Source organism: Helicoverpa armigera, chromosome 16 (assembly GCF_030705265.1).
Source record: "Helicoverpa armigera isolate CAAS_96S chromosome 16, ASM3070526v1, whole genome shotgun sequence".
NCBI classification, from domain to species: Eukaryota; Metazoa; Arthropoda; class Insecta; order Lepidoptera; family Noctuidae; genus Helicoverpa; species Helicoverpa armigera.
This window is the reverse complement of record NC_087135.1, coordinates 4,934,270-4,948,300: the sequence shown is the minus strand read 5'-3', so window position 1 is coordinate 4,948,300 and position 14,031 is coordinate 4,934,270. Positions and strand designations below refer to the sequence as shown.

The window sequence follows — 14,031 nt, the reverse complement described above, 5'->3', positions numbered from 1 at the left end:
GTCAAAATCTCTTTTTAGTGTTGTCCTCACAGTAGAGGTAGTGTTGTCCGTATAAAACTAAAATGATTTAGTATACTTCGGTAAATATAGTATAGTTCCTTAATGTATGAAAAGAGAATATAACATACAGAACAACACAGGATAATATTAGTCTAACACTCATATGCTTCAAAGAACACACAATCAAACCTTCCAAGCAAAACCCAGACATGAGCATTGGTGTGAGACTCCTCAAAGTCTCATACAATAATTTGTAGTCGAGTCGGTGACTGGATACCATACTAGCATCCTTACCAGAAACTTTAACTTGCACGTTCCCTGGACAGACGGCCAATCCGTTCAGACTTCGGCCGTTTAGGGGGACTTCTAATCCGCAAACCGAACTTACCATACCTGCCCCTTCCTTTCTTTTCAATTCAAAAGAAATATTGTTCGCTACTTACAGACACGCCGCCAATATCACACTTTCACTCGTCGCCAAATGTAGTGTTCGCCCTACCTGTGTCTCCGCAATTACCATCCGACAATTAGGATATCGGCCCGCTTGCCCACACAACGTCTTACTCCCGTGCCACACACTCTCCCCGTTTCCCGCCAACTGGCCATAGAGTATAGTGTGCACTCTCCGCGTCTATGCGACAACGAGACGACAGATATCGGTGATAATACAGTACACTACAATGACATTTTTAGTATGGTCTGTGCCTTTTTGGTAATAGACCGCGGGTTCGATTCCCGCCTTATGGCATGTAGATAGCTAGGTAACTGTCTAATATAAAAGTAGTAACAATCATTTAAATAAATAATTCTCCATCGTAATAACATCGATATTTTATGAATTGTGGTGAATGGAACTCTTCCATTTTGGATACTTATGCGTTTTATCACAAATCCAAAGTGGATTCACTATAAATTAAGAAACGTAACGTTGAAAGCAAAAGCGTTTAGGTAGTTGTTTTTCATACAAATTCTAAGCATTTATGAAAACTAGTCACACGCCCCGTCTTCGCACGGTGGCAATGTAAAACCTTGGTGTAAACCTTCCTCTTGACCTACTCTATCTATTTAAAAAAATCGCACCCAAATTCATTGCGTAGTTTTAAAGATCTAAAGCATTCATAGGGACAGACAGAAAATGCAACTTTATAAAATGATCATTGTCAAAGAATTATCTTAAACTTGACTAGGTACTATCTCTTTTCCTAGTATCTAGTAGAGTAGTCTTTCCCTAGATCTAGAAGAGAACATATCGAGCTGTACATAGTATTGTTGATATTTTGTATAGTGTAGTTTGATTTTTAATTAATACTACTCTGATATTTCACGCAAGCTTGGTTATTTTTTATTTATAACCTCAAAATATTAACTTTTTTCGTAATTATTTTAGTTTCCTGAAGTGTCCGTTCGTGAAAACTTATTTCATAGGATTCCATATAATTTAAAGAGTTTATAGAAGTCACTTTCCATTCGAACGGTTCTTAGGCAGAACATGTATGGAACCGGAACAATGTCCTTTTTGCAGTATCCATCTTTCCTGTTTAAGTTGAATAACAAAAACAATTGAACATCGATAATCAAATGTTTCACGTTTTTTAAAAGAAGAACATCACAGAAACCAAGTTTCATTCGAAAACCTCAAACCATGAAGACTCTATGGCAATTCAAAAACCTGCTAGAATAAAACGGAAATTTCATACTTTAACCCCTAAGATCATTTGCATCATCGTTAGGATATCATCATTCTTCAAGTAACTGAAGAAATTATTTTTATGTTGTCTACATTTCAGATACCTAACGATTACAGAAAACCCTGGGATATTCTAAAACCATTATCAAATCAATTAATCTTATCATGGATTCACATCTTATATGGAATAACCAATATAAACGTGTCATCCTTAATTTTTCTAACTATTAGTTTACGAGCAGTGACAACATGAAGTTCTCGGCATTGTCTCTGTTCTGTCTTCTAGCGGTTGCCTGCGCGAGGCATATCACCCTCGAAGATGTCATCGATTTAGAAAAGAACACCGCGTATGGATACATTGACAGAATCGGGGTTCCTTTAGCTGAGAAAGTACGTAAAGCTGAGGAAGAAGCTCAACGTAATCCCAGCAGAATCGCCGGAGGTTCTCTTGCTTTTCTTGGACAATTCCCATATCAGGTATGAGTTTACAAAGATATTTTGAAGTTTTAATCATTTTCTGATTCACTTACGCTTCTTCCTTTATCTTTGCGTGGTGTAATTATTCATGTATCTCAAGTCTATTACAGAACCTGCATTGTTATTGTCATGTTTCATATATTTACGTTGGTTTTGAAAAACATTTTTCATAATATTTTAAATTTTTAGGTTGGTCTTCTCGTTGAGCTGCCAAATCGTGTCTCTTTGTCGAGTGCTGTTCTAGTATCTCCAACGAGAGTACTTACCGCGGCTCACAACTTGGATGATGGCGTTGCATTCGTGACAAGAATTAATGTCGTGCTTGGGTCAATCACTATTTTCACCGGTGGCACTAGAATTGTTACCTCTAACTTCGTTCTGCATGAGAATTGGACACCCTCTATCATCTTAAATGACGTAGCTATGATCAACTTACCATCGGCCGTAAGCAGTTCCAGTGAGTATTGGAAACAAATTACAAAAGTTTAAATTTCGAAAAATACTTCTTTAACCCAAAAATCCCTTAGCTTTGTGTTAAAAATTTATATCTGTAATTGTTAAGCTACATAATTAACAGCTTTTTTTTTACCGTGTTACGTGCAAAAGCTTTCATGATTGTGACTCACATTAATTTTCTAACAATTTGTCACCAGGCATCCTCGCTCCTATCGCTCTACCTTCTGGAAATCAGCTCAATGAAAACTTTGTTGGTGACACAGCGATTGTATCAGGTTTTGGGTTTACCCCGTCGTGTAAGTGATTTTTATTCATAATTGTATTATATTTCTTACTTAATAGAGTTTGGGTTTACAAATTAAAATAAACTCTTTTGCAAAAAAAGCGGGCACCTATGCGAAATCTTAGTTTTAAGGACTTTACGTGTATTTCAAAGGGTTTTAATGATTGTAATATGTTTCTAGCATCAAAAGAGTTAGCCGAGCATGCGTGAGAGTGTATTCTAAATTTGAATTTTGTACAATTGCTATGAAATTGGTTAAACCTTGTTTTGGACTAATTGCTGGCAGAAAGTTCGTCGGTGTTTTGAAAAGTTTTTGGAATGATTTTCAGGAAAATGATAATGCAGTTTTAATTAATGATTAATGTACTTTTTGTTAGATCAAAACATTTTTGAAAAACTATGCGTATTTGATAAAATGTTCACCCGCTCTAAATGTGCTATACTGATGGTTGATGGCAATGTTAAGAGTTTCGGTATTTTAGTGTAAAGCGTTCTATTGTTTAGATATTGTACCCACGTATTTTAAAATATCGCTTTTTCATAATTAAACACTATTTAGAAGAGTATCAGTACCTTTGGCTGCGACAAAACCAATTTAAAGTAAGCAGTGCCGATCACAACTCGCCTCCTATCGGACTTTGACATTTAAAAATACAAAATTTTGTGATAAATGTTAAAATTAACCACATGAAAAATGGTGCGGAGGGTTGAAGCTATCTGAAAAGTCAAATTATTGCCGCGTTGAAGCTCTCTATAACTCCATAGGTATCGGTTTACTAAACGACGATTTAGCTGAAAGGGAGTCAAAAATTCAAAATTATTGGCCAAACGTATGTTTCTTAAGAAATGAGCAGATAGCCAATTATTGTTATGATTTAATCAGGAAAGTGCTGTAGATGCCAGAAAATCTCATTGTAGGCAAGTTTATTTATTAAAATGTCCATGGGATGAAGATACGCTATTTGAACGCTCAGACTCATAGGTCTTCAGTGATCTACGGAGTTTCCCAAGAGACGAGGTTGTTTAAAAATCAGTGATTACGAGACCTTAAGACCTCGTGCTCACAGTCTATGCGCTATTTTCTGTATTTTGTAGAATTTCAAGACTTTTAAAAATGTTAAAGTCCGATAGGAGACGAGTTGTGATCGGCACTGCTAACTTTAAATTGGTTTTGTCGCAGCCAAAGGTACTGATACTCTTCTAAATAGTGTTTAATTATGAAAAAGCGATATTTTAAAACACGTGGGTACAATATCTAAACAATAGAACGCTTTACACTAAAATACCGAAACTCTTAACATTGCCATCAACCATCAGTTTAGCCCATTTAAAGCGGGTGAACATTTTATCAAATACGCATAGTTTTTCAAAAATGTTTTGATGTAACAAAAAAGTACATTAATCATTAATTAAAACTGCATTATCATTTTCCTGAAAATCACTTCAAAAACATTTCAAAACACCGACGAACTTTCTGCCAGCAATTCGTCCAAAACAAGGTTTAATCAATTTCTTAGCAATTGTACAAAATTCAAATTTAGAATACACTCACACGCATGCTCGGCTAACTCTTTTGATGCTAGAAACATATTACAATCATTAAAACCCTTTGAAATACACTTAAAGTCCTTAAAACTAAGATTTCACATAGGTGCCCGTTTTTTTTGCAAAAGAGTGTATATGTCTATGACGAAACAGCTGGAGTAACCGCTAATCAACAGCTGAGCTTCGTGGCCGTACCTGTGATCCCCAATGCTGAGTGTGCCGCGCTCTGGCCCACTATCATCCAACCATCTAACGTATGCACCAGCGGTGCTGGTAACAAGGGCATCTGCAGTGGTGACTCCGGTGGTCCTCTTATTGTTGTCCGAAACAACAGACCACTCTTGGTAAGTAGGACCTAATGCACCAGTACCAGTATTTATCTATTTTGTATACTTTCCGCAATGGGGAGAGTTAGATTACCTCGAAAAGCTATCTAGTGAAGCAGTTGAGACAAACATCAAATACAGAGTAATGATTTTCTAATTTCTCCCTTTTTTTACAGATTGGTATTTCATCGTTTGGAGGAGGGTGTGGAAGCAGTAGTCCCTCTGGATTCGCCAGAGTAACTTCTTTCATGACCTGGATCAACAACCGCCTTTGAACTGTTTAATGTAATAAATATCTATTAAAACTGTAAATACATTAACATTTTTATTATTCCGTTCATTAAATCAATAATTTAGCAATTGTCATTAATTTCAACTTTCAATTGGTGCTGTAGAGGCTGTATAATAATAGTTTTTATTTATTGGTTATATTATTTAATACTGTAATTTCAATTGTAATCCGACGATTACAATTGAAATTATTTTCTTTTAATTAAGACAGAGTAGGTGTTTTACAATAAATTGTCAGTCCTGCCAACGAGCCCATCCAATAAACAACTTAAATTATAACATTTTTCATTTGAGTAGAAGGTAGTTTTACCGGTCCTACAGTTACTGCCTACATTGCTCCCCTGGACATTGTTTTTGTAGACTAATCGCATATAGTGAACGCACATGTATTGGGGCCAAGCGTCGAATGTCCTTAGCGCAATCATTAGGATGATGCGGTTTAGCAGATGTACAAAGTTTCGTAGAATTCATCAAAATAATTACAAAAGTCGTTACTGAATTTGAACTCAATAATAGCACCTGATGGTTCATGATAAACAGTGTGCAATATTAGTCATGATTAGGTAGATAGAAAATGATGCTACCTATTAGTGCTAATCATAATTATAGGGACCCAATAACAGTCTTTGGTTTTAGAATATAATTTTAACGATAAGAATAGTCATACAGGTAGGTACAAAGAAACCAGAACAGATAAACATCAAATTTAGGTCTTATTATTACTGAATGTTCCACTCGGTTTCAGCCGCCGAAATACATAGGAGAATTCATAAAATGTACATAAGGAAATAAAAAGGGGAATTCATAGAGTGTACATAAGGAAATACATAGGGGTGTTCATAGAGTGTACATAAGGAAATACATAGGGGAGTTCATAGAGTGTATATAAGGCAAATCATAGGGGAGTTCACAGAGTGTACATAAGGAAATACATAGAGTTCATAGAGTGTACATAAGGAAATACATAGAGTTCATAGAGTGTACATAAGGAAATACATAGGGGAGTTCTTAGAGTGTATCCTCCCTTCAAGTAATTAATGTTAACTATGACAAACTTTTAAGTTTTCCGATCGTATATAAAATATCCGATTTTTCTCGTATATCAAAGGTTTTCATTCTTTCCAATCTTGAAGAAGTAAACGCAAAGCAACACTGTAATAAAATACATCAACATCATTATAATCTGCCTAGCCTTTTCCCGTGTTAGGATCGGCTTTCAGCTGAGAGGAAGCTAAGTTTGTTTTACATGGAGTCACTGCCTATCTAACCTCCACAACAACCCCAAACCCAGTAGACAGGTTATCCGATACCACTTAGCAAGGTTAGTTGTCAGACTTTCTGGCTCCTGACTACCCTTAGCAACTGCCAAAGATGTCCAAATGACAGCAGGTCATGACAAGATGGGTACTGGGCACCCATCCACGGATTGACCTCGCCAAACGTTTCTTGACCTTATGATCGGTCGAACCGTGCGGCTGTTACTTAGCCAGGACCATAAAAAACAAGTACAGGAAATAATTTATCTTTATTTGCCTATCTAACAATTAATTACATATTAATCCAAGCTATTACATTGAAGTGCTAGTCATCGTGTAAAAGTGTTTAAAGATATTATTATATAAATAACATGGGTGCGTCTGTTTGCTGTAAATAAAAAAATCCGCTTGAAATGATGCATTAGGGCTTAGTTGTTAATACGGACATCATCCTCTTACTCATACAATAAAGAGGAAACTTTTTTTGTATCTATCCTCAAAACTGAAAACCATGATCCGATTTCTTAAAAAAATTCTTACTCTGTTGGGAAGCTAAATTATCCCTTATAGTGCGAGTGAAACCTTGCAAAGAGCTACCTACTATTTTATGTATCAAAACAATTTTATTTTTGACTGTCTATCTATTTGATTCAACTACTTCATTTATGTCATGGCTGGACCGATTTTAACGGCACTTTCACTGGCAGAAACCATGGCTTTATAGCCAGATGCAGGATTTAGTTCCTGTTAGACACAAACACAGGTCAATCCGCGGAGAACAGCTAGTAGTTAATATATAATTAATCAATACATTTTCATTGATCAATAATAGGTACCTTTCACTGTATTTATCAGTATTTAGGAAAAACCTTTTCGTATTGGGTTTATCAGCGAATTAACACTCATGTTTTGAAATAGGTAAGCTCTTATCGTTAATGTTTGTATATTCATGCTATGCCAAACTTTGCACTTGCGTATGTATGTACATAACTACCTAATTTGTTACATTTTAGGCATAGCAACTCACCTTCGCTAATAGAATCACCTATTCTGAATGTAGGTATACCGATATTCAAATTCCACTTAATCAAAATATGAAAATTCCGTAAGTACCTATAAACGAAAGATACCTTTAACCCTTAACCTAGCATACCTTACTTAAACATATTTTCGTTGGTCAAACTTATCACTTACTACTTAAACACAATTTAACTATTTCAACATCCGCAATGAAATGTGTTAAAGAAATATGTAATGAATATGTAATAAAAGGTAAAAATGAGATTGGGTCATTTCTCCATTTATTCATCACGAGCTTGGATTAGTTAAAACACAGTACTTAATATGTGAAAATTCTATTTTAATAAGGTACCTTGATTTTCCCCCATCATGCGAGCTTGGCGACAGATCGTGCGGGAGTAATAGCTAAAAAACGGTTTGGTGGACAACGACAGGCCAGTTAAATGAATAATTATAAACTATTGATTTCCCTTTTGTTATAAAAACACATTAAGGTATTGAGTAGCTGATTTCAACGATGTTGTCCAAAATCTAGGCTATGAATGGAAGGAATCAATCAATTTTTATGTACAATGCATGTACATAAAAGTCACCTAATCTGTAATCTCAGGATTTGAAGTACCAGGTCTTTGTTGATAAAACAAATGATATCACATTATTAACGATTTAATCTTAAAAATAATCGGAAATCTGTACTATAAATACGTAGAGAGCGAGAGTTTGTTAACTTAATAGTTCTTCAATATCGGCAAAATGAAGTTCGTGGCACTGACACTCCTGGCGCTCGCGGCGGTGGCCTCCGCAAGGAACGTCCACCTCGAGGATTCTATTGATCTGGAAGATATTACCGCTTGGGGATACCTCACCAAATTCGGTATTCCAGAGGCTGAGAAAATCCGCAGCGCTGAAGAAGCTAGCTCTGCTAGCAGGATCGTCGGTGGTTCATTGTCCAGTCTCGGACAGATCCCTTACCAGGTAAGATTTGCTTTACTCTGTCAACTCAAATACTTATTCGTAAATTGATTCTTAAACTTTGACGTTAATAATTTTGATTTTCCTTCTGTATAGGCTGGTCTCGTCATTGACTTGTCAGGTGGCCAGGCTGTCTGCGGAGGCTCCCTGATCAGCGCTTCCCGTGTACTGACCGCTGCTCACTGCTGGTTCGACGGCCAAAACCAGGCCTGGAGATTCACCGTTGTTCTTGGTTCCACCACATTGTTCTCCGGCGGTACCAGAATCGCTACATCCAATGTTGTTATGCACGGTAGCTGGACTCCTAGCCTTATCCGTAACGATGTTGCCGTGATCAGATTGGGCACCAACGTTGGCACCTCAAGTAAGTACCTACATTTTAGCCGATGAATTTAAGGTTGAATATGCACTTACAATTTTGATTTAAGCGTTGATAGAATAGAACTTCAACTTTCATCTTGTGATAAAACTTTATTTTTGTAAGTCATTATTAATGATTGCATTCAATACCCACTAATGCCTTGACTGTCTAATGTCTTGGCACTTCATACTGAGTTTAATTAATTTTGTTTCACAGACACCATTGCCATCATCGCTCTGCCCAGTGGCAGCCAGATCAACGAGAACTTCGCCGGTGAAACTGCCCTCGCCTCCGGCTTCGGTCTCACCAGTGACAGTAAGGAATCCCTCTTATTGCCTTTTAATTCATAAAGCTTTAGTTCCAATTTCAAAACACTTATTTTTTAATAGGCGGCAGCATCTCCAGCAACCAGGCTCTGAGCCACGTCAACCTGCCAGTGATCACCAACGCTGTGTGCAGATCCTCATTCCCCCTCCTGATCCAGGACTCCAACATTTGCACAAGCGGTGCCAACGGCAGGAGCACTTGCCGCGGTGACTCCGGCGGTCCTCTCGTCGTCACCAGGAACAGCAGACCACTCTTGGTAAGACGATGCTTAAGATCTTCATTATTATTCCAACTGCAGCTACTTAATCAAGTTACATTGTTCGTATTTTCTGTTCCTCATCTATTTCTTTCTTTCCTACAGATCGGTATCACCTCCTTCGGATCTGCCCGTGGTTGCCAGGTTGGATCTCCCGCTGCCTTCGCCAGAGTCACCTCTTACATCAGCTGGATCAACGGCCAGCTCTAAATATCAGCAGAATATTTTGCCATACCTACAGAGCTATTTTTAAAATCCGTTAATTTAAATAAATGTTTTATTTATTTAAAGTTACTTTCTTTCTACTTACTTTTTACTTGATAGATCGTTCTCAATGAATATTTGTAAAAACTCCAATATTTTGTCATTATCTTAATAACGAAAGATTATTTTGATGAATTTATTCGGTTCTCAATAAAAGCAGCTAATTAGTCGCTATCAGACAGAAACGCAATAACTTATATAAAATAAATAGGTGCCAAAATAGTGAGTAATATGAATACTACATCCTTTGATAAAATATGTAGATACCTATCTATACATCAACGTAATGGTTTTGAATACGTAGTTAAGCGTTGCTTGTATATTTGTGTAGTTTACCAGAGCGATTCTCCTCCACGAAGGTCCTCGTGCATAGGTACGTGGATACATGATTATTGACCAACTTATCAATTTACATCGCGTTGACTTCTTATTCTTCTACAAAATGTTTTCAAATCCGGACCTTTAGACCTAAAAACTATAAATAATTTGGCGTGCGTTACACACCTGAAGGCTGTAAACAAAGTCCTCGTGAGCGCGTTCGTTAGCACTCGGGAAACTCAAATCGAGTCATGGCCCGACGCCGCCGAACACCGACGCCAATTAGAATCAGCGTATGACGTGGCGTCATCATTGCCACGTCACACTTCCTGGGCCGCTAAAATTGTGCCAATATCGAATTCACTTTAATTTTATTTATTCTAGACTAGCGACCCGCCCTGGCTTCGCACGGAATATCAGTATTTCCCCACAACTTAATGAATGTTATTAAGTATTCATGTAAACCTTCCTCTTCAATCACTCATATATTTAAAACGCATGAAAAGCGGTTGCGTATTTTTGAAGATTTAAGCGTACACACGGATATAGGGACAGAAAATGCGGCTTTGTTTTTATAATACCAATGTAGTGATGGAACTTGAGTTACGCGAGGAATCTAGAATATGATGACGATTTAGGTAGGTACCTACCTACGGAAAACGTCAATCATATCGCATATAGGTGACTATTTAAGTAATTATATCGTAAGCCGATACTACACTTTATCTTATAATGTATGTGATTAATATATTTTTAATCATTAAATATCCATCACGATTACAAATACATTAAAATGCGATTGCCAAAAGCGCACTCTTAGTCTAGTAAGTCTAGTAGAGTCGAGAGCTGTTGTTATGGAATAAATTAGTCATAACACAGCGTAAATTTAATTACCGTGATAATTGCCGCACCGGGGTTAATCGCCAACTAATGCCGAGTCGATGTCGGAGCCTCTCAAAGAAAATCATTGGACTAGATTAAATTGATTACCCACGTCGCACACTGTCTTTAGTATTATGCCTTTATGCACATTAGCGCATACAGAAATGAGATTTAGTTGGTTGCTATTCTTGTGCTTTATAGAGTAGATTTAACAGGTTTTCATTTGTTATTTGAACTGCTCAGTTGTCGAACCTATCCCCCCTTATCAATATTTTGTAGTTTGGGCCTGAGGCGATCCTGACACATTTAAAATTTATAAATGTGATCGTTATGTAGAAGATTGTGATCATAATAGGCTAGCTCACCACCTGTAAAATAATTATTCTTATCTTAAGTAATTGGATTTCAGTTCTGAAATATATGTACGAGTAAAAACCCAATCAGATTAATTCGTATTACGTACCAAAACGATTTTAACATCCATTTTTTTTTAGTTTTCATAGTATGTTGTCATTTCATCATGACCAAGTTATTTGTCAAACTTCAAACAGCCAGGGCGCGTCGTGTTGTACCTAAGTAAATTGTAGACAACGAAAGCCTTCGCGCCCGCCCATGAACTTGACGCATACGCGTTCAACTAGATGCTGGTGGAAATTACTTGATACTTGCAGGCAGATAGGTACTAAGTGAATATTTTGACAAAAAAAAATATCAAGTCGCATAACAATAGTGAAAGGTATAATAAATGCAGAAATAAATGGAAATGGGTCGATATGATTGCAACTCTTTCCTGAAACACTGAACAATCAAAATTGTGTCACAGAATAATTAAAAACTACTGTCCGAGACCGTAAATGAAGGCTGATTAATTTTATACTTAAAAGTGTAGGTATTATAGGATACGATTGATTTACGTCTAATTGCACAATTATTTATATCAAACAGGATTGAATGGTGATACTAATACGATATCACGTACACATTAATACTCTTTAATATCAGGGATTATTCTTTAACGCTTTTTAGATTGCAACTAAAGCAAATGGATTATGATAAATATACGATAATTACATAATGCAAGCATCATAATTAAAAATAATATGGTATAAGTATCCATAATTGCATTATCTACAGAGCAAGCGCATTAATAGTACCTACCTACCAGTCTTCTGGCAAGTGCTTAGATATGTTGTATATGTAGATATCTAATCCTAATATCCTTATATTTTTACCAAGACAACCGATTAGTGTGGACCATGTGTGGACTATAACTTAAAGTACCAAAACGCTTCAGTCGTAGTCTACAAAAACGTATCACCGTAAACTCCATAATCCGGCGTGCAAGTTTATTAAATGTCAGTAGCATGCGGCTCCGACTAGCGTTCTGTAGAAAATTGAGATGAAACAATATGGAATTTCAATAAGTGCGACTGAAATAGACGAACTCTAGACTTCCTTTAACATTATTTAATAACGTTACTTTATTAAATTTTCTGTACTGCCTATCCTGAGACGTGGATAGATAGATAAGTTATTGAGTTTAGTGCGTTTTTATTTTTGGATTTTTACAAGCTTTAGTCAAGTACCTAAGTAGTATCCATACATTTAAACCTCTTTGTTGTTGTTCTACTTGTGGCTATGTTAGGGAGTTAAGTTCTGCAAAGTGCTCGTACCTACCAAGTTCAGACCGTCCTGAAGCAGGCCATTAATTCCTTTGAACGACTTTATTTCTCTTGTATGTATGTATTATATAGCATGGAGCCATAAAGTGAATCAAAGAATAGGTACTACATATACCTATTAAAAAGCACTCTATGTGGTACCACAGATTATATAGTGGTACGGCATTCTGTTTGTTTTTCAGTTATAATCAGTATCAATTGTTCACTAAATTTAGTTTGACGTAAATAGCCACATTATCTACTTACCTATACCTACTATGCTGATTTGTTGCGTATCAGTCTTTTATGGCATTGAACTGATTTTCATAATCTAGCTTGGGCTACAGGTTGCAGTACCTACCTAGCTACGTTCCCTTTCAAGCGTGAGCTGAGGTAAGTTTAATAGTGTCCTATATGGTTTAAAAGGAATAGTAGTTGGGTAGGTACCTAAGTATATACCTAGGCATCAAAGAATGCTTTATGCATGACGCGAAAAAAAACGTCATCAAAGCGCCTAATTCTATCATAGATAAGTAGGTAATCACGAATGGATTGGTATTGATAAAATTTATGAAAATCAATATCGTCAAAATTATTATGACGTGTGATACAACGATACAACACGAAGCAACTAATAAGTACCTAGATAATCTATGATACAACTAACAACCATTAACAATTACTTACAATTATGGAAAAAATTTAAAAATAGTCTCACCTCTTGTAACTTTCTTTACATAACTAATCGAAACACATCGTGAACAGTTCTCTCTGGAGAAGTTCCCCGTTGAAATCCCGTGTTAAATGAGTGAAAAAGGCAAACTTACCTGGGAAGTGGGAACTGGACGGGGAAGAATCCGCCAACGATGGGGCACTCGATGCCGGCCTGCCAGCGCGCGGGAAGCTTCCTCCGCACTTTCACTCGCGTGCTGGTAAAGTCTTTGATTCCACGGCACTAGCGGAGAGCTATCTTCTAGCGACATTTTAGGGGATTTTTTGAGGACCGCGCGCGCGGGCGACAAGAATATTTGACAGAAACATCGTGGCAAGAAGTTTTTATTATGACATCAAAAAAAAAAAAAAGTAGGGAGTGACCAAGAAGTTTGTACACATTGCTTCTAATGTACCTATTATTCAGGGACTTTATTTTTTCGTGCGGTTCAAACCTTAGGCAACCCTACGATCTATTGATTTATTTTATATGGACTGCCATTTACCTACTACCTGCATGGTAAGGTTAGCCATAGCCATTTACCTACTATAGCGGAGTGTGAGATAGGTACATAAAAGGAGTGCCTACAATATAAAGGGTGATTTTTTTGCTGGTATCTTTTTGGCAACACTGTTTTTGGTAGATCACGCGTGAATCGTGTCTTGTGTCATTGTAAAACTTGTTCAGTATGGTCTATAATTTAACCATGAATCAACTTACGAACGAACAACGCTTGCAAATTATTGAATTTTACTATCAAAGACGACAATGGCCGAAACGTTACTGTGAATGGCGGGCGTTACCGTGTGATGATTGGCGATTTTTTTTTTGCCCAAAATTTAAGAATTGGACATGCCTGACATGTGGTACCAACAAGACGGTGCCACATGCCACACGGCACGCGAAACAATGGCCTAATTGAGAGCAGGCTTCGGTG

At 36.9% G+C, this 14,031-nt stretch overlaps 2 protein-coding genes across 2 annotated transcripts; both read left to right on the top strand.

Annotated features, from left to right (window-relative positions):
* The first annotated feature begins 1,895 nt into the window (after window positions 1–1,895).
* Window positions 1,896–5,090, top strand: LOC110384488 (brachyurin). The gene is made up of 5 exons (XM_049844745.2): window positions 1,896–2,164; window positions 2,354–2,621; window positions 2,818–2,916; window positions 4,602–4,792; window positions 4,951–5,090. The coding sequence occupies exons 1-5, from the start codon at window positions 1,937–1,939 to the stop codon at window positions 5,047–5,049; spliced, it is 885 nt and encodes a 294-aa protein (XP_049700702.2). The 5' UTR covers window positions 1,896–1,936; the 3' UTR covers window positions 5,050–5,090.
* Window positions 5,091–8,063: 2,973 nt separating this feature from the next.
* On the top strand, window positions 8,064–9,547 carry LOC110384479 (brachyurin). Its single transcript, XM_021345778.3, has 5 exons — window positions 8,064–8,316; window positions 8,410–8,677; window positions 8,891–8,989; window positions 9,064–9,257; window positions 9,363–9,547. The coding sequence occupies exons 1-5, from the start codon at window positions 8,095–8,097 to the stop codon at window positions 9,465–9,467; spliced, it is 888 nt and encodes a 295-aa protein (XP_021201453.3). The 5' UTR covers window positions 8,064–8,094; the 3' UTR covers window positions 9,468–9,547.
* The last annotated feature ends 4,484 nt before the right edge of the window (window positions 9,548–14,031 follow it).

What these genes read in the sequence shown, in the direction of transcription:
- LOC110384488 (XM_049844745.2), top strand. Translation starts at nt 1,937, where the DNA reads ATGAAGTTCTCGGCATTGTCTCTGTTCTGTCTTCTAGCGGTTGCCTGC. An exon ending in ATCGGCCGTAAGCAGTTCCA is followed by an intron (nt 2,622 to 2,817) that starts GTGAGTATTGGA and finishes ATTTGTCACCAG; the next exon opens with GCATCCTCGCTCCTATCGCT. An exon ending in GAAACAACAGACCACTCTTG is followed by an intron (nt 4,793 to 4,950) that starts GTAAGTAGGACC and finishes CTTTTTTTACAG; the next exon opens with ATTGGTATTTCATCGTTTGG.
- LOC110384479 (XM_021345778.3), top strand. Translation starts at nt 8,095, where the DNA reads ATGAAGTTCGTGGCACTGACACTCCTGGCGCTCGCGGCGGTGGCCTCC. An exon ending in CTTCGGTCTCACCAGTGACA is followed by an intron (nt 8,990 to 9,063) that starts GTAAGGAATCCC and finishes ATTTTTTAATAG; the next exon opens with GCGGCAGCATCTCCAGCAAC. An exon ending in GGAACAGCAGACCACTCTTG is followed by an intron (nt 9,258 to 9,362) that starts GTAAGACGATGC and finishes TCTTTCCTACAG; the next exon opens with ATCGGTATCACCTCCTTCGG.